This window comes from Hippopotamus amphibius, chromosome 1 (assembly GCF_030028045.1).
Source record: "Hippopotamus amphibius kiboko isolate mHipAmp2 chromosome 1, mHipAmp2.hap2, whole genome shotgun sequence".
NCBI classification, from domain to species: Eukaryota; Metazoa; Chordata; class Mammalia; order Artiodactyla; family Hippopotamidae; genus Hippopotamus; species Hippopotamus amphibius.
The window spans coordinates 28354380-28371634 of NC_080186.1; the positions used below are offsets into that span (position 1 = coordinate 28354380).

At 49.2% G+C, this 17255-nt stretch overlaps 1 protein-coding gene and 1 long non-coding RNA gene across 2 annotated transcripts; one reads left to right on the forward strand and one right to left on the reverse strand.

Annotated features, from left to right (window-relative positions):
- Positions 1 to 975: 975 nt before the first annotated feature.
- Positions 976 to 5927, reverse strand: C1H1orf216 (chromosome 1 C1orf216 homolog). Its single transcript, XM_057705050.1, has 2 exons — positions 5771 to 5927; positions 976 to 3406 (listed from the first exon to the last, which is right to left on the reverse strand). Exon 2 carries the CDS (start codon positions 3399 to 3401, stop codon positions 2718 to 2720), a length of 684 nt encoding a protein of 227 aa, XP_057561033.1. The 5' UTR covers positions 3402 to 3406; positions 5771 to 5927; the 3' UTR covers positions 976 to 2717.
- Positions 5429 to 17013, forward strand: LOC130834639 (uncharacterized). The gene is made up of 3 exons (XR_009048722.1): positions 5429 to 5488; positions 14890 to 15024; positions 16650 to 17013. It is a non-coding gene; the product is annotated as an uncharacterized LOC130834639 (long non-coding RNA).
- Positions 17014 to 17255: the final 242 nt, after the last annotated feature.

Here is a 17255-nt window from a genome sequence, read left to right on the forward strand (position 1 = left end):
TTCTTGGCTGGCATGCTTTGATGAAGCAAGCTGCCCACATGGTGAGGAGCTAAAGGTGACCTCCAGCCCTGAATGCTCCCAACAAAGGAGACCATGGACCTTGGACTGACATCTCAATTGCAGCCTGGTCAGAGAGTCCTGACCTACAGAAATGGTGAGATAAATGTGTATTGTTCTAAGTCACTAAGTTTTAGGGTAATTTGTTATGCAGTAGTGAATACTACAGTACTACACGATCCACAGTTGCTTGAATCCAAGGATGTAGAACCATAGATATGGAGGAACCGCATATGTGGAGGGCTGACTATAAGTTACGCACGAATTTTCAACTGCGTGGAGGGTGATCCCCCTAACCCCTGTGTTGTTCAAGGGTCAACTGTATATATTTTGTTTATAAAAGCATTGAATTTTTGAGAAACTAATTTATGAATCATCAAACTAATGTAAAATAGAACTATTCTAGATTGGCATCAACAAATATCTGAAGTCATGTACATGTATTATAACTACATCTGTGTCAGAACCATCTAAGGACCCTAACTCAGTATTTCACAGTCAGACACCCCCTTCAGGGAAGTGATGGCTCCAGGGCAGATTGAGTACATGAGTGTGTTTGTATGAGTGTGGGGGGTGCATGTGTCCCTCACAATCCACGCCCCTCCCTTTCAGGCCCAAAGGTGCCTTAGGACGAGGACAATCCCATATGGGGCTCTTGGGCAGAGACCAAAGTCTCCCCTTGTTAGAGAAGCCTCTGAAGAAAGATCCCCCCAAACCCACCTCCCCATATCCCCCCATGAGACTGCCAGCCATAGCAGACTGAATTCCTCCTTCCAGTGTCTTCCGCTACACCCACCCCCCAGCTCCCAGCCCAGAACCCTGCTCAAAAGGAGAGCTCAGACAGTGTAGAAAAGAGGCCATCTGACAATAGGTAAAATAGAAACACAAAACCAAGAAATGCATTTCTTTGCCCCAGTTTATTTGTCCTGGTTGGTCCAGAGGCCAGGTTTACACTCAACATGCAAGAGTGAGACACAAAATCCCCTGGGGCCATTGCTTCAGCCTCACTCCTTACACCTTTCACCTACCCACCCACACATTTTGCAGACAGGGAGACAGAGAGCCAGAGGCAGCGTCAGTGACCTCTGTTACTGCTTACCCATCAGAATCTTGCATCCTCTTGGCTCCCAAAAGTAAAGAAGGGAGCTCAGCTACCTTAGTCCTTAGTTCTGCCCAGAACTCACCTGCTTTCCACCTCATGTAGCCTCTGCTAGGGCCTGTCAACCCCATGCAGTGACAGAAGGGGGTATGGCCCAGCACCCTAAGAGCTTCCAGTAGCAGGACTGATACTGCCCACTGCCCACTCTAGAAAGCCAAACTGTGGCTCCTCCGGGCCCAGACAGTCTGATTTCAGGGAAACGGACCAAATTAATTCCATATGCAGTGTTGCTAAAGCCAGAGAGGCACAGCAAGTAGAGGCACAGGGAGGGAAGTAATATTTTCCCCAACAGCCTTGGAACACCTATGCATTCCAAAAAGCACACATTCCTTTTATTTTTTATTTTTTATTGAGGTATAATTGACATATGACATTATATTAACACAGATTCCTTTTCATCAGAAGCTTAAGTCAATGTGGTTTGCAACAGCTCCTTTGCAGTGGAGAGGTGTGATGTGTTTGGCACTGGTATTTTAGAATTCCTATTCTCCTAGTCTTCACAGGGTTCTGCCATTGTCATCTCCCCCATCCCTATCTCAGACTATGTGCCCAGTGGCAGAGTTCAAGCGGGACAGTCCCCTACCTTCTTCTCTGATCCCTCCCCCATGCCTGCCATGGTGTCAGTCACCATCCTAGCTCCTTTCACTGATACCAGTTCTCTACCAATCACCCTGGCAAAATCGCAGCCAAAAAGCCATGGTAGACTGAAGCAGCCACCTAACTTCCTACAGCAAATCCACCATCAGGGACAACAGCCTTAGCAGAGCAGGGTCTGGGAGGAGCAAAGCGGAGGGATAAGGAGAGGTAGCCCGAGAAATCCCAAGAGAATGGATCAGCCACAACCTCCAGATAAATGAGAGCAGCCTAGCCCTCTCTCCAGGGAGCAGTGGGACCCCGTGGAGAAAAAAGGCTAGTGTAGACCACGGGGAACATAAGGTATGGGTGGATGCCCCACATGTGCAATTGAACACATATTTGCACACACTTGCTCCTGAGTCAGCCTGCAAATATACATGTTCCTAATATACACATCTCATGCACACACCTGCACATGTCACACATGCACACCTATACATAGGCCTGCACACACAAGGGCTCACTCACAAACACCCACCACAAATCTACACGTTCAAACTCACTCATATGTAAAACACACATCTTTTATATATATATCTTCACTCACCCATATATACACACGCCATGGGGTGCCTATCCACACATGCATATACAAATTTACTCCCTCCTACATACATGCTATACATACACACATGTACACACACACAGGCCTGCAAAGAAGTTAGCTCATGTGTCCACACAGCACACACGCTGATGCACAGGTGCTGATTCACACATGGCCTGTGCACATCTGCCTACATGTTAGCACTGATACACTCATGCTACCCTGCACTCATACCAGCAAATAATCTGTACTTGCTTGTGCACAACCACACACATGCCTGCAAATATATACATAAACCTTTGCACCCCTGAACAGACACCCTTAGCCCTGGTCCTGGGGCCTGGATGGTGCTGCCCTACGGAGACAGCGGATAAGCTCCTTCCGGTTGTCTAGAATGGTGTCAAAGCTCTCCTGCAGACGGGCCTGCTGGTCAACCAACTGGTGCTGCAGGCCCCGGATCCACTGGAGCAGAGCCAGGCGACGGTACATCACCAAGTGCACGTGGTGCTTCTCCTTCTCCTGCTCTTTGAAGCGCTCTTGAGCCTGCAGCTGCTGTACGGCCTGGGCCACGGAAGGCAGAAGGGGATCTGGAGGGCTAGGGCTGGGAGGGGTCCCACAGGCAGGCTCAGGGCTGCAGCTAGGGCTGTCAATGCTCAGGGAGCTACTGGCATAGCCGTTGTCCTCCAGAGGGGAACAGACTGTGCCGGCATCACTCATCTTCTCAGGCCCAGCTCCAGGGATCTCTGCCCCCTCCGGGGGGCTGCGGACCTCCCCCTGGGGGAGCCCAGGAGACTGGAAGGTCTGGTTGTCAGAGGGCAACTCGGAGCTCCTCATCCGTATGGGCTCCACTTGGCCTGGCATCCCGTGCCAATTCTCATTGGCATCCTTGGCACTTGCCATAAAGTTGGAGTTGCTGTCTGGTTGAAGCTCGGGCTGACATCCTCCAGGAGGCGGGCCCCCCTGGAACTGCCCCACCTCAGCTACCCCTGGCTGGATGGCGAACATCTGGTCTGTAAAAAGGAAGAAGAAGAATGAGTCAGAGCAGGACAGGGTGAGGTGCTTGAAGTCGAGGCAGCCTAGCAGCAGGGACAAGGCTGCACCTTTCCCTTGGTTCTGGTAACACCTCTTCCTGTGGTTTTCCTCTTCCCTCTCTGTCTGATGATTCTGTCTCCTCACAGGGTTTTCCCTCCACCGTGAGGCAGGCTGTCCTCTCCTTCTACACACTTCTCCCCAGATGACCTCATCCTCTGCTGTAGTTTCAAGAACCACCATGTGTTGGTGACTGTCAGATGTGTCTCCAACCCAGATCCAACTGCTACCAAATTCTGCAACCAACCACAGGCTCCTCAAATTCCACACAGCCAGCCCAGCTCTCCCTTTCAGTGTCCTCAGCAAAACAGCCCCACTCTCCAGTCAGTCACGCCAGCCAGAAACTGAGAACAGCCTGAACTCCTCACTTGGTTTTTTTTCCCCTCACTGGCCATCAAATTCGGACAATTCTTCCTCTTCAAAACCTTCGAGGGACTTCCCTGGCGGCGCAGTGGTTAAGAATCCACCTGCCAAAGCAGGGGACACAGGCTCAATCCCTGGTCTGGGAAGATCCCACATGCCACGGAGGAAATAAGCCTGTGTGCCACAACTACTGAGGCTGAGCTCTACAGCCCATGAGCCACAACTACTGAGCCCAAGTGCCACAACTACTAAAGCCCACATGCTTTTGTGCCCGTGCTCCACAACAAGAGAAGCCACTGCACTGAGAAAGCCCGCACACTGCAATGAGACCCAACACAGATAAAAATAAATAAATGAAAGGAAGGAAGGAAGGAAATAAAATCTTCCAGCGTGTGTGTGCGTGTGTGTGGTACGTGTGTGTACATACATCTCTCCTTTCTCTTGGTTTGGGCTATTTCTAACCTGGATTACTGACTGCTATGGCTTCAGTGACCTCTCTGCCTCTAGTTAAAAATGTAAATTTGTCATGGCTCCCTCCCTAAACTCCTGTTAAACCTCTTCATGGCCTAGGAGGCTGTGCTTGGCCCCTGCTCACCGCTCCAGACTTGCCTCCTGCCACTCTGCCCCTCCCGCCACCCACCCCAAACTGCTGAGATCTCAGGACACACCATTATTCTCCTCACACCTATAATATCCTTCTTCTCCCCTTCCCTCCAAGCTCTTCCCTTCTCCACCCAGCAAATTTCTTTTCATACTTCAAAACTCAGCTCTAATATTCCCACCTCTCTGAAGCCATCCTGATAGTCTCCCGATTGCCCCAATATACACAAACACACACAGCTAACGAGGCCTTCCTCTGGATTCCCACTGCCCTGGGTACGTGCTGTCTTATTCATGTTTGTTTCCTGTCCCTGGCACATAGTTGATGGTCAGTAAATGTCTATTCAACTTTGTTTTTGTTTTTTTCTCTCTATCTTGTAATAGCAGCTTACTGTCTCCCTGGCTAGACATGGAATTCCTCTCTATACCCTCCATCATATTCAGGAGTCCGCACAGAACCTGGGACTAAGCAGGTGTCAGCACCTCCTTGCTGAGTGAGTGAATGGGGGAGGGGGACTGCAGCGGGATATCTATGCTCAGGGAGACCCGGCAACAGTAGCAGAGGCTACGGTTCTCCCACTGACAAGCCTCTCTTCTTGCCCCTTCCCTCCATGTCCAGTACTATCCGGGGTCCCTGCCTCTAGCTTGCTCCATCCTGAGGCCCTGCAGAGAGGACACATCACACTATTCTTTCCTCCCAAGTAATCAACTTCTCCCAAAATTAGGGTTTAAACTGACAGGAAGTTTCTACTGACCATGAATTAATTACTAGGATTAGAAAAACTGGGGATCAGTAAGAGTGAGGGAGAGTGTACGTGGAGGAGGCAGGGACCCTCCCCACATCCAGTAATGGGAAGAAGTCCTGGAGGCAACGGTGTAGGAACAGCCCCCTTGTAACCTACAGACTCCATCCCGCTAAGCAAGGTGCCTGGAGATCATCCCCGCCCCAATGTTTTCTTTTCTCCAAACTTGGGCGGGGCCGTGAAGGAAGCTGGAATGAGGTGGGGATGGTGCTAAGGCTCGAGGGGTTCTCAGAGACGGTAAGATGGGAACCGAGGGGCCCCCAGGGTGAGGATTCTCTCCAACCGAATCCGCAATTTGCCGAGGGGGAAAGTGGAGGGATGGGGGGCGGGGCTCTGCAAGGATGGGGGAGGCGACCTCCCTTCCTGCCTAGCCTTGCGGGACAGGGAGACTACCCCCAGGAGACAGAGGATCCTGACCGTCCTTCCGTAATCTCCCCCCAAAGAGGCTGCTGGGCAGAGGCTGCGACCCCCGCCCCCTGCGGCTGGGGTCCAAACCCTCCCGCTCCGGCCCCGACTCACAGCCTGGAGGCGCCGCCCCGCCCGGCTGGCTCTGGTTCCGAGGGCCCCGCGGCGGGCACTCGTCCCTGGGGGCTGGGGAGCAGAGGGGGTTCCCTCGGCCTGGGCGTCCAGGCGTGCCGGGGCGTGCGGTGCCAGTCCCCGGGCGGTGCGCCCAGCCCAGGCCGGGACTGCGGAGTCGGGCGGCGTCAGCGCGGCGGGGCGGGGCGGCCTGGCCCACGTGGGCCGGTTCGGTTTTCCGCTGAGCGGCTCGCCCGCCCGATCCCCGGAACCGCCTCCCCCCGCCTTCGGGGGCCTGGACCGAAGCCTTGCAGGTCCTGTTTAATTTCCTAACAGCAGCCGCTGGGTCCCTCCGACCGGTTTTCCTCACTGCACATACAGTGACATTTTCAGAATGAAAATCCGATCGTGTCGCCACCCTCCTGCCAAAGCCCTTCAGTGGCTTCCGCATTGCAGGGTACATCCGTAAGGCAGCAGTCGCAGGGCTCAGCGCATCCCACTCTCTCTCTCTCCAGCTTCAGCCTTTGCCTCTGCAACGGGGCCTCACGCTCCTTTCTGCCACGCTGTTCCCTCTGCCTAAAATTTTCTTCGCCCTCTCATATTTCAGATCTCTTCTCAGATAAACCTTCTCTGACCTCCTAGGCCAGATTAGCTCCCCCTTTTATATTATCCCAGGGCATTTTGTTCCTTTCCTTGATAGCATCTATCACAATTTGAAGTTTATTTGATTAAAGTCACTTAACGAACAGAGTAATTGCTGACTCCAGCGATAAAACCGAAAAGCACTGGCTGCTGTTACGGAGAGGCAGCCCCAGAAAGAAGTCTGGGACAAATTTAGCCTTCAGGGCCCATGAGCTTCCAGGAGGGCCTTTCCACACCCCCAGCTTTACTGAGTAAACCAAGCCATTAGCTATACCTTCCTCAGGCTCCCCCCTCCATGCCACAAATTAAAAGCAAACAAAACTAATATGGATTCATCTTTGAATCATAATACATTTAAAAATACCCTAGTGGACTTCCCTGGGCATCCAGTGGTTAAGACTGTACTCCCAATGCAGGGGACACAGGTTCGATCCCTGGCTGGGGGAACTAAGATCCCACCTGCAGCAAGGCCAAATAAAAATAAGTAAGTAAGTAAGTAAGTAAATAAAACTACCCTTGTCTCGGAATCCCTGTCAGTCCAGTGGTTAGGACTCCAGGCTTTCACTGCCAGCGGTCTGGGTTCCATCCCTGGTCAGGTAACTAAAATCCCAGAAGCTGTGCAGGGAGGCAAAAAAAAAAAAATACTCTTGTCGTTCCCTTCTCTCTTTCTTTTGCTTTTTTTTTTTTTTCTCAAAAGAGGAAGAATTTGAGTCTGATCTCCATGACGAGGCCTCTTCCATTTCCAACTTCAGTCCAATTTACCACTGTGCAACCTAGAGATTAAATGGCAAATTAAATCACACCAAAAACTCCTATGCACAAAATAAGGGAAATGGAAGAGAAAAAAACATTTTATAATTATGACAACTCCTATTTTAAGAGGGAAAAGGAAATAAAAAGGAAAAGGCAGAAGTAACTCAAGCTTTGGACACTCCCCTAGCTAAAAATATACATGTGGAGACCTCAGCTTCATTTCTACATCAGGTCCTGAGGCCTAACTAGTGTTCCTATTCTCTTACCTACTGCAAGTTCCCCTTACCTTCAGCTGGAGTTTTCTTCCTTATGAGGTGACCCAAATCCTCACTTGTAAAGTCTCTGAGATTTGGTGGTCTGCAGTGATGCAGGTCTTCCTATGTCATACAATCACAACATCATCTAATTGTGTGGTGGGCCCTGAATATCTCCTCCTGTCTCTCCTTTGGACCCTGTCTCTCCTACCTCTAAGTAGGTGGGTCACGTAGAAGCCTGTGAGTCTAGGAATAGGACTCCCACTCTAGGTAAGTCAGAGTCCTTCTCTGGGTCTTTCTGAAATAAAATTAAGAGAAGACAAAGCAGGGAAGATGTGAGCCTAGGGCTATAGCAATCACATTCCCTGCCAAATAGAAGTCAGTCTGTAGTAGAAGAAAATAGTGCTGACATAGAGACACAGAAAGACATAAGTCTTGGTGATGGTTCTGCCCCTGTTTCCTGAGGCCTTGGTATGCCTTGCAATAAGGCCCTTATTTTGCCAAGCCTAACTTGAGTGGGATTTCTTTCACTGGCAACCAAAGGAATTTTGTTTTGTTTTGTTTTTATGTATTTATTAATTTTTTTTATTTTTGTCTGCATTGGGTCTTCGTTGCTATGCACGGGCTTTCTCTAGTTGTGGTGAGCAGCGGCTACTCTTCATTGTGGTGTGCTGGTTTCTCATTGCGGTGGCTTCTCTTGTTGCGGAGCTCGGCTCTAGAGTGCAGGCTCAGTAGTTGCGGCACACGGGCTTAGTTGCTCCGCGGCATGTGGGATCTTCCCAGCCCAAGGCTCGAACCCGTGTCCCCTGCATTGGCAGGCAGATTCTTAACCACCGAGCCATCAGGGAAGCCCCAAAGGAATCTTGATTAATACAAGAGCACAAGGTGGTCCCTGGGTCCCACTCATGCACCTCTCAGCCCTCATTCAGTAGTAGCAACTCCATTTCCCCTTAATAGCCATTATCAGTCCAGTCTACAATGTGACTTCCTTTCTTCTACTCCTCTAGAATTATGAGGAGTCTGAAGTGCAATGGAATCATCTTTATGTTTCCTGCTTAGAAACACTCCTCCCTAGATGCTAAAACTTCCTGAACTGCATAATGTAGAATGTCAGAGACAGGAAGCAAACTCTTTGAGGAAGTCATTAGGTACAATCACATAACTTGCCACACCTACCCCTACCTCTTCCTACATATTCTGGCTACAAAAAACAAAGAATTATACATCAATTGTTGATTTAAAGCCTGTATTATACTCAGCGTGCAATAACTTGACATAGCTGAGTCATCAATCAGTCCCTCCATTATTCTATAAAGCTGGTTAAGTCTAAATAACATACTATCTGACAAGTAAAGTGAATTCCAAAGGCATCAGAGTATAGCCTCTCTTTTCTTAGTCAAGGGTTGGGTGGGATACTGTAGCATTGTATAATTAATGCAGTAAGTGCTCAGACAGTGATCTTGGAAACTCCATGATTTTCAGAGAGCTGCGAGCCTGGACAACGAAAACTCCCAGGAAGGCAAGGGAATCAATGACCACAAAAAAGCAGATGTATAGATGTCTGTTATTTAGTCACCAGAGGCTTCCTCAGTCAGGATGCCAGGGAATCAGCCCAGGTGAAGGGGTGTCTGTGGCTGTGTCCACTCAGCTACATAGATTGCAGGGACTTAATTGGCAGGGACACAGAGATCACCAGAGATGGACATTACCAGCCTAAGCAGGGTTCTGCAGCAGGCCAGCCCATCATGAAGATCCAGTGGTGGGCAGTGAGTCAATGTCTTGGCGGGCAGACAGATGTCAGACCCAAGATTGGCTAGCAGTGAGTAGCCAGATCCAGGCCCTAGGGGCCTGGGATGTCAGGCAAGGAGACAAGGGAAGATGAGAGGAATTTACTCCAGGGAATAGGACCAGCATAAGAGCTCCTCTATAGGTGGATAATTTCTCAATGTCAGTACTCCCAGGAAAAAAGAGATGGGTAGGATCAAGGTGTTTCAATCTCAAGGACTTTGCCGCTTCCCATCCATTCGCTCACGTTCAGCACAGCTACAGAGGGCTACTTTGTGCTAGGAATGTGCTGAGGATTCAGAGCAGAATCAGAATTGGTGGTGGCCTTGAGGAGCTCTCTGTTTAGAAAGGGAAATAGTCAGAAAAGAGTGGGCTATACAGTGTGATAGGTCCTGCAACAGAGCTGGAATGCAAAAGTAATGAGCCCAAAAGAGGGTAAGGAAAGGCTTCACAAAGGTGATGTTTGAGCCAGGCTTTGAAGGATGAGTAGAAGCTCACCAAAAGAAAGCAGGAGAAGGCAGAGGAAACCGTATACGGTATATGTGTTCAGAGTGTGTTCAGATGACACAGAGGAGGCCAGTGTGGCTGGAGCTTGAGGGGGGAGGAAGGAGATGGGAGATGGGGCTAGAGGATAAAGTTGGCCCAGTTGTGAAAGGCCTTGACCACCATTCCAAGCAGCGTGGGCTTCATCCTGTGGACAGCAGGGAAATAACCAAGGACTCCCCCAAAGTTTTCACATCAAAACAAAGCACAGGCATCTAATCCTGATGGGCAAGCTACATGGTGACCTGCTTTCTTCTCTTTTCCTGAGTTCACATCGTCTGTCAACTTCCCACATTACTTTGGGCACTTGGGCAAATCAAAGCATTTTAACCTTTTTAGGTTAAATAAAAATAATATGCCTTGAACATTGTTAAATAACATTAAAATTGTGAACACTGTTACTTGGGCTCCTAAGTCGAGGCACGGCCCTGGAGGACCTTTGAAGTAACAGGGAGCCCTTAAGGCAGAAAGAAAACCATCCCCAGAATTAGCTCATCTCAGGAAAGGAGGGCCTAGGAAGCTGGTGACCTAGTTGCTTTGTGCATCCATTTCTCCACCACCTCTTAAAGGTAAAGTGCCACTCTAGTCTATCCAGAAATTGCTGTGTGATCACCTTAGGTAAGATGTGTCCATTGTCCATGCCCAGTATGGCTGTTTCCTCAGCCATAAAATGAGAAGGTGTTATATCAAATCCCAAGTTTTTTTTGTTTTTTTGTTTTTTTTTTTTTAAATTAATTTATTTATTTTATTTATTCACTGGCTGTGTTGGGTCTTCGCTGCTGCACAGAGGCTTCCTCTAGTTGCTGCGAGTGGGGGCTACTCTTCATTGTGGTGCGCGGGCTCCTCATTGTAGTGGCTTCTCCCGCTGTGGAGCATGGGCTCTAGGTGCGTGGGCCTCAATAGCTGCAGCACATGGGCTCAATAGTTGTGGCTCACGGGCTCAATAGTTGTGGCTCATGGGCTCTAGAGCACAGGCTCAATAGTTGTGGCACACGGGCTTAGTTGCTCTGCAGCATGTGGGATCTTCCCAGACCAGGGCTCGAACCCGTGTTCCTCGCATTGGCAGGCAGATTCCCAACCACTGCGCCACCCGGGAAGCCCAAATCCCAAGTTTTAAGGCTTTTTTTTCCTTCTTCTTAGAATCGTCCTTTTTCAACAAAATCTTTGTAATATACCCAGTTTGAGATCTCTCCTGCCCTGAACCCTCCACCTTGAACAGCTCCTGAGGGGCCTCCCAGGAAGCTTTTAAAGCTCAGTGGGACAGTCCCAAATCCACTGCTCCACATGAATCTAAGAGATGAATTTCTCTTCCTCACCCCTCCTGCATCCTCTCTCCTGTCCCTGAAGGGAAAAAGGAGAAACTGAGGGGTGTTTTGGAGATGCTGGAAGCATGAAAGTATAGACTCTTTCTCCCCTTATGCACCCAAGTGGTAAATGGCCTCTCTTTCACTAGGAGCCCAGAGAAGCAAAATCCAAGGTCTCGGAGCCCACAACAGAGAGGGCGAGGTAGAGAAGCTGATCTGAAGGGGGAAGGAGAGAAGGGAGTGCCTGTTCCACCCCCTTCCCAGCAGCTGCCTCCGTGGGCTCCGTAATCCCCATGCCCTCTCCCCACCCTCGGGCCGCCCACCTCTCTGTTCATCAGTAGGAGGGCACGGTATCAGCACAGCCTTTCAGGGCCTGACAGGTCCTTTCTGGGTGCCCCCCACATGTAACCACTTAACCTCCAGCACAAAGGGCCAGGCTGAATGGGCTTGGAGCCGGTGGCTCGTGCGAAGGGGGAGGCCTCAATAGGATTTGGGGAGCTGGGTGTATAAAGCGCTCTGCTCCAGCAGCCCTCAATGGAGGAGCTGGAGGTGGGGCATGTGCCGAGGGGAGGAGCCCGGCAGCTGCATCCCGCCCCTGAACAATGATTTATTCATTCTCCTGGCACACACAGAGGAAACAGGCAGGGGGAACGTGGCCCCACAAACCGCCCTTGGCCTCAGCTGATTCCCACCGCAATCAGGCAATCAACCCGGTTCAGAGTGCCCCGCCCACTTTTAATTTATTGCCTGAAGCCTGCCCCTCCTCTTCCCTGTAGGGGAGTCGAGTACACTTTATGGGAGGCCTTTAGTAGCCTGAAGGTCAGGCAGGCATGCTGTTTGAATAGGCTCCACTCAATCTCAGTCTCACTCTCGGAAAGCTTCCTGGTCAGGTTTTCTTCATACCCATTTCACAGCCAGAGAAACTTGCAGGAGGAAAAAAAAAGGCACATTGCTTGGGCCTGTCTCAGGACTGTCCCAGGGGAAGAGCTGAGAGAGAAGCTGGAAGTTGGGGAGCTTAGCCTAGAAATAACTGACCAGTAATGGGAATGCAATAAAGGCTTGCTGATAAATTAATGGCATCCTCTAGCCACATCTGGCTCCAATCCATGGAAGAGTCTTTGGGAGAACTGTGGGGAGTAGGGAACAGAATGAAGGCAAGTAAGCAAAGATGCTAAAACCAGTAGATTAAAAAAAAATGTTGGGTGGGTGGTTTCAAGAAGTCAAATTGTGACACGGATAAATTCCTCTTGCCCTCTTGCCTCCATACCTCATGTCACCAGAGCCAGATCACATCGAAAAATCACCATAATAAATAAAACTAAGAAATCAATAATGTTAGCAGAACAGGGAGACCCAGATTGAAGTGACCATCCTCAGACTGGCCCCCGGGCCTCCTGGCCCCAAGCTCATAATTACCGTGTCACACAGAAAACAAATCTATTGTGGATGGTGAGTGTGGAGAGGTGGGAGATGCTGGGCAAGGAGGCTGCCTGCTGGGGAGGGGGGTCCGCATTAGGAAGACAGATTAGCTTTGGAACTGGGGTGGGAGGGGGCCATGTTGAGACTGACAAAGCTAAGGCCTAGACAGCTTTGCAAAGTTTTCTTCCCTTAGGATGGTGGGCATACGAAGGGAGGTGGTCCTACCTATTACTGAATGCTGGGGGTGGGAAGTTGGAGGGGGATGAGGGAAAGACCCCCAAGCCCACTCCACGGAGCCTCAGGACAGGTTGCTATGCTGCTGCTGCCCTCTAGTGGACACAAAAAGGCAGCATGGACACCTCCAACGCTGGAAACAAATGCTGGAAACTGCAAAGGAGTCTGTCCTTTCCTGTCCTAAAGCCTTGGCCACCAGGACTAGCACACTCATAAGCTGGGTTCACTAGGAGGCAAACTCAGACAGCGTAGGATGCAGACTATTTACCAAGTAGTGCCCTTGGGAAGCGAGGGGAAAGCAGCTGAACTACCACATAGGTCCATGACAGCCTCCGCCAACTCCTCAGGGAGCTCTGAAGTGAGAATGTGCCCTTTAGAATTGTCCCTAAATGAGCTGACGTGGCCAGGCCTTTACACTCCTGTCATCACTGGATGTGGGTTGTGCTGGAAAGGGGTGTGAGCGCTGGGTAAGGCGTTCTCTGCAGCTGAGACAGTCCCCTCACTGAAGGCTGTCTGCAGCGGTGCCAGCAAGGCTTTCACTAAAGGGGAGGAGGTGGTGCATCATGGGGTCGACCCCCCACACCACAGATACTCATTAAACATGTGTTAAATGAATGGCAGGGTTAAATCATGCCTCAGGCTCCAGGCTCCACAGGACAGCCCACAAGCCCCAGTTATTTGAGCTGTTACACACTGACCTTTGGAAATGGTCAAGGGAGACTTAAAGCTCCGATTCATGGATTCATTCATTCAACAAGTACTCATTGAGGTTTACTATGTGCTGGGCCTGGAGGCAGACACTTTACAAATTTCTCAAATTTAATCCTCACGACTGTGGAGCTAGTATTAACTCAGATTATACAGATGAGATCAAGTTATTAAGTGGCTTTCACAGTCCAATGGCACTGTGACAATGGGTGAGTGGGCCGGGCAGGGCTCAGTGACAAATGACACTCACAATGGGACAAGTGCTCTTGCTGCTGCCAAAGATTCTTCAGGCCAGAAAGGGTCTTGGCTCTGTTCTGTGAGTGTGCATGTGTGTATGTAGAGAGAGGGCTCTCTCTAAGCTTTCAGCCAGAACATTTCCTCTGTCGCAGCCAAGAGCCATGCTTCCATAGCCTCCTGCTTCAGTTCCTTCCTAATTATGTTGCTGCCCGGAGGTAAGAGAACCACAGCTTTACAAATTCCTGGTTGTAGCTACAGAGCTAGCTCCCTCCCTGGATATTTAATGGGCAGAAAACCCGTAACCCCCAGTGTTCTTTGGCCGTATCATCATTAGAAAGTTATGAAAGGGTAACTTCTTCCCCTAAAGTCTAACTTCCATACCTGCTGTGATCATTTGGGGATGATAACATGGAAGGGACAAGAGGTGGACCAGGTTTCTGCTCCAGAAACCTCTCTGTACCCTGAAACTCTCACGAACCCAAAGGATCTGTGAGAGGAGGCGAGGGCAGGAGAGTCGAGAAAGCTGTCAGCAGCTGTTCTGCTGTAGCCCTGACATGTCCTCATCCTTGGCCAATTAAACCTTTCAGCACTCCCAGCCACCAATGTAGATTTTAGTTTTCTAATTTAGATTGTAATCATAAAGAACTTGAAGGAAAAAGAGGGAGGAGGAAAGCTTGGCTGTTATGCAGCAATGTCCAGGTATGACTACAGAGACATACTCTCAATACTCCTTACTCCCTCCCAACCGCACCCCCCTCCCCTCCTCACTCACACACACACACACATATGCCTTTCCTCCTGGGCCCCCAGAACCTAATTTTTCACGTTTGGAAAACCCAGATGATTTTTGCCTGGGTCCAACTGGTTTTCCAAATAACCTGTCTTTTTGATAAATAACATAAGTTAAATTAGACAAGACAAAGAGAGGGGTGGGCAGTCAGCTTTTTTCCTTCTTTCAGCCTCTGAGAAAAAGAGATGGGGGCTGAGAAACCTACAGGACTCACTCCCAATCCTGCTCCTGCACCTTCCACCCCTTACACTGGGCCCAGTGACTCTCCAGCCTGGAGCTGGGAGCTGCCTCTTCACCCTCACCTCTACCCCACCAGCCATCAAGAATCCCAGACTGTGATTCCTTCTAAAACAAAGGGAAAGAACCCAGGTGTCCAGCCCCATAGCTTCCTATGATCACCCTTAGGCTGAAGCTACCTCAAAGCCGCTTTTCCCATTATATATCCCACCACAGGGAAGAACTGGATCAATACACTGAAAATGAAAAAACCTTCAGGTGAGAGAAAGAGGGGATGGGAAAGACATGGATAGTACAGACCAAGATGATACAGCTACAAGGCACAGAGACCTGGCACCTGGGTCTCAAAAGGTAAATTCTGAGGAGACAGCCAAACACAAAGCCGTGCCTATTTTCCCCAGCTCCCAACGAGAGTCCAGGCACACAAGCAGACCTCCATCCTGACCACTCTCACAAGGCCCAGCACAGAGCTGACCACCACTGGTCCTGCAAGGGGCCCGTGGGCTGGCAGCTGGGGAGCTTTGGTGAGACTGGGCCTCTCCTTCCCACTCAGCTAGACCCCCTCCTCAGCCATGAGCTAGCCAGCAATGAGCACAGCCTCTTAAATGTGCTCACTCATCTCACATTAATTTGTGCCTTTGATCCTAAGCATAACCCTGTGAGCTAAACTAGGCCAGTTCATGTTAACCTCATTTTCCAGTTGAGGAAAAATTTCAGCGAGAATGACTCCCTCCAATGTCATGCCACATGTAAGCTGCAGAGCAAGGACTTAAGGTCTCACATAGATAACAACCACCTGTATTCTATCCCACACTAGAAAGCATCTTTGTGAGCCATTCAGCTACAAGCTCTTCACCATGAGCTCTTCCAGGCTTCAGATCATTCATTGTTCAGTAAATATTTATTGAATAACTCTGTGTCAGGCATGGTGCCACCTGAAACACACATTTTAAAAAACACAATAGATATGATTTCTAAATTTCATAGAATTTAGTCTAATGGGGAAAGTAGACCTAAACAAACATTAAAGTGACAAGGTGACAAACTGTGATAAAAGATTCAAAGGAAAAAAATAGGAAGCTAACAGAGGTAACCTAATTAAGAAAGGAGTGGTAATGGAAGGCACCTCTGAAGCAGTTAGATTTAGACAAAGAAGGATGGTGGAGGAAAGGTTATTCCAAAAAAAGGGAAGGATACTTTGGAAGTTCCTGAAGCTTTGTGTACTGTAAATGGAGAACAGTGGATGATAGGAGGTTGGGAGGCACAGCTGTATCATGGAGGGTCTTGTAGTCTGAATGTAATTCTGAGTGCAATGGAAGACAGTGAAAGGTTTTGAGTGAGGGAGTGGCATCCTCCAATTTAATCATACAAATGTCGCCCTTTGGCGGCTGTGCACAGATTGGATGGAAAGGAAGCAAAAATAGGAGTGGGGAGATCAGGAGGCTACTGCCAACACCCTGGCAAGAAATTATGGAATCTTGGATTAAGGCATTGGCTATAGAGGTGATTCAAGATGCAATCTGGAAGTAGAAATTACAAGACTTAGAGAATGTTTGATTATGGGAGCAAGGAAGGAGGTGTTGAGAATGTCTTTCAGGTTTCCAGCCTGAGTGACTGGGTATGTGGGGGTACCTTTTACTGAAATAGGAAACACAGGAGGAAGAGCAGGTTTTTAGAGAAGGAAGATTACATTTTTAAAGATGTTAAGTGGTCTAATGGGTAGGACTCCACGCTCCCAATGCAAAGGGTCTGGGGTTTGATCCCTGGTCAGGGAACTAGATCCTGAATATTGCAAAAAGAGCCTGCACATGGCAATGAAGATCACATGTGCAGCAACTAAGACCTGGCACAGCCAAATAAATATTTTTTAAAAAATAAAAAAGTAGAGATGTTAAGTTTATGAGACAACAGGCCTTTGAGGAGTGGTCCACAAAACATGATGCAATTGTGATATTGGGAAATCCATCTGCTTTCAGAGTATACATCTTCCAATAAGCTTCACAGCAACTCTGAGACAGGCATGAGTGACTATCCTCGTTTTACAGATATAAATAGAGGCTCTGGGACTTCCCTGGTGGCGCAGTGGTTAAGAATCTGCCTGCCAATGCAGGGGACATGGGTTCGATCCCTGGGCTGGGAAGATCCCACATGCTGTGAAGCAACTAAGCCCGTGTGCTACAACTACTGAGCCTCCATGCTGCAACTACTGAAGCCCATGCGCCTAGACCCCGTACTTCGCAACAAGAGAAGCCATAGCAATAAGAAGACCACACACAGCAATGAAGAGTAGCCCCTGCTTGCCGAAACTAGAGAAAGCCCATGTGCAGCAACGAAGACCCAACACAGCCTAAAAATTAATTAAAATAACTAACTAAATAAATAGAGGCTCTGAAAGGTTTGGTATTTTTCATTCAACCTTTATTGGGCAATACCACATTCCAGACCATGTGCCAGGCTGTGAGTAGGACACAAAGGTAGAAGACAATACCATTTCAGGGATGATACAATCAGAGAGTATCATGACAATATGCCTCCCAGAAATACTCTCCCCTATTCTTAGGTCTACAAGCCTCAGGACAGGA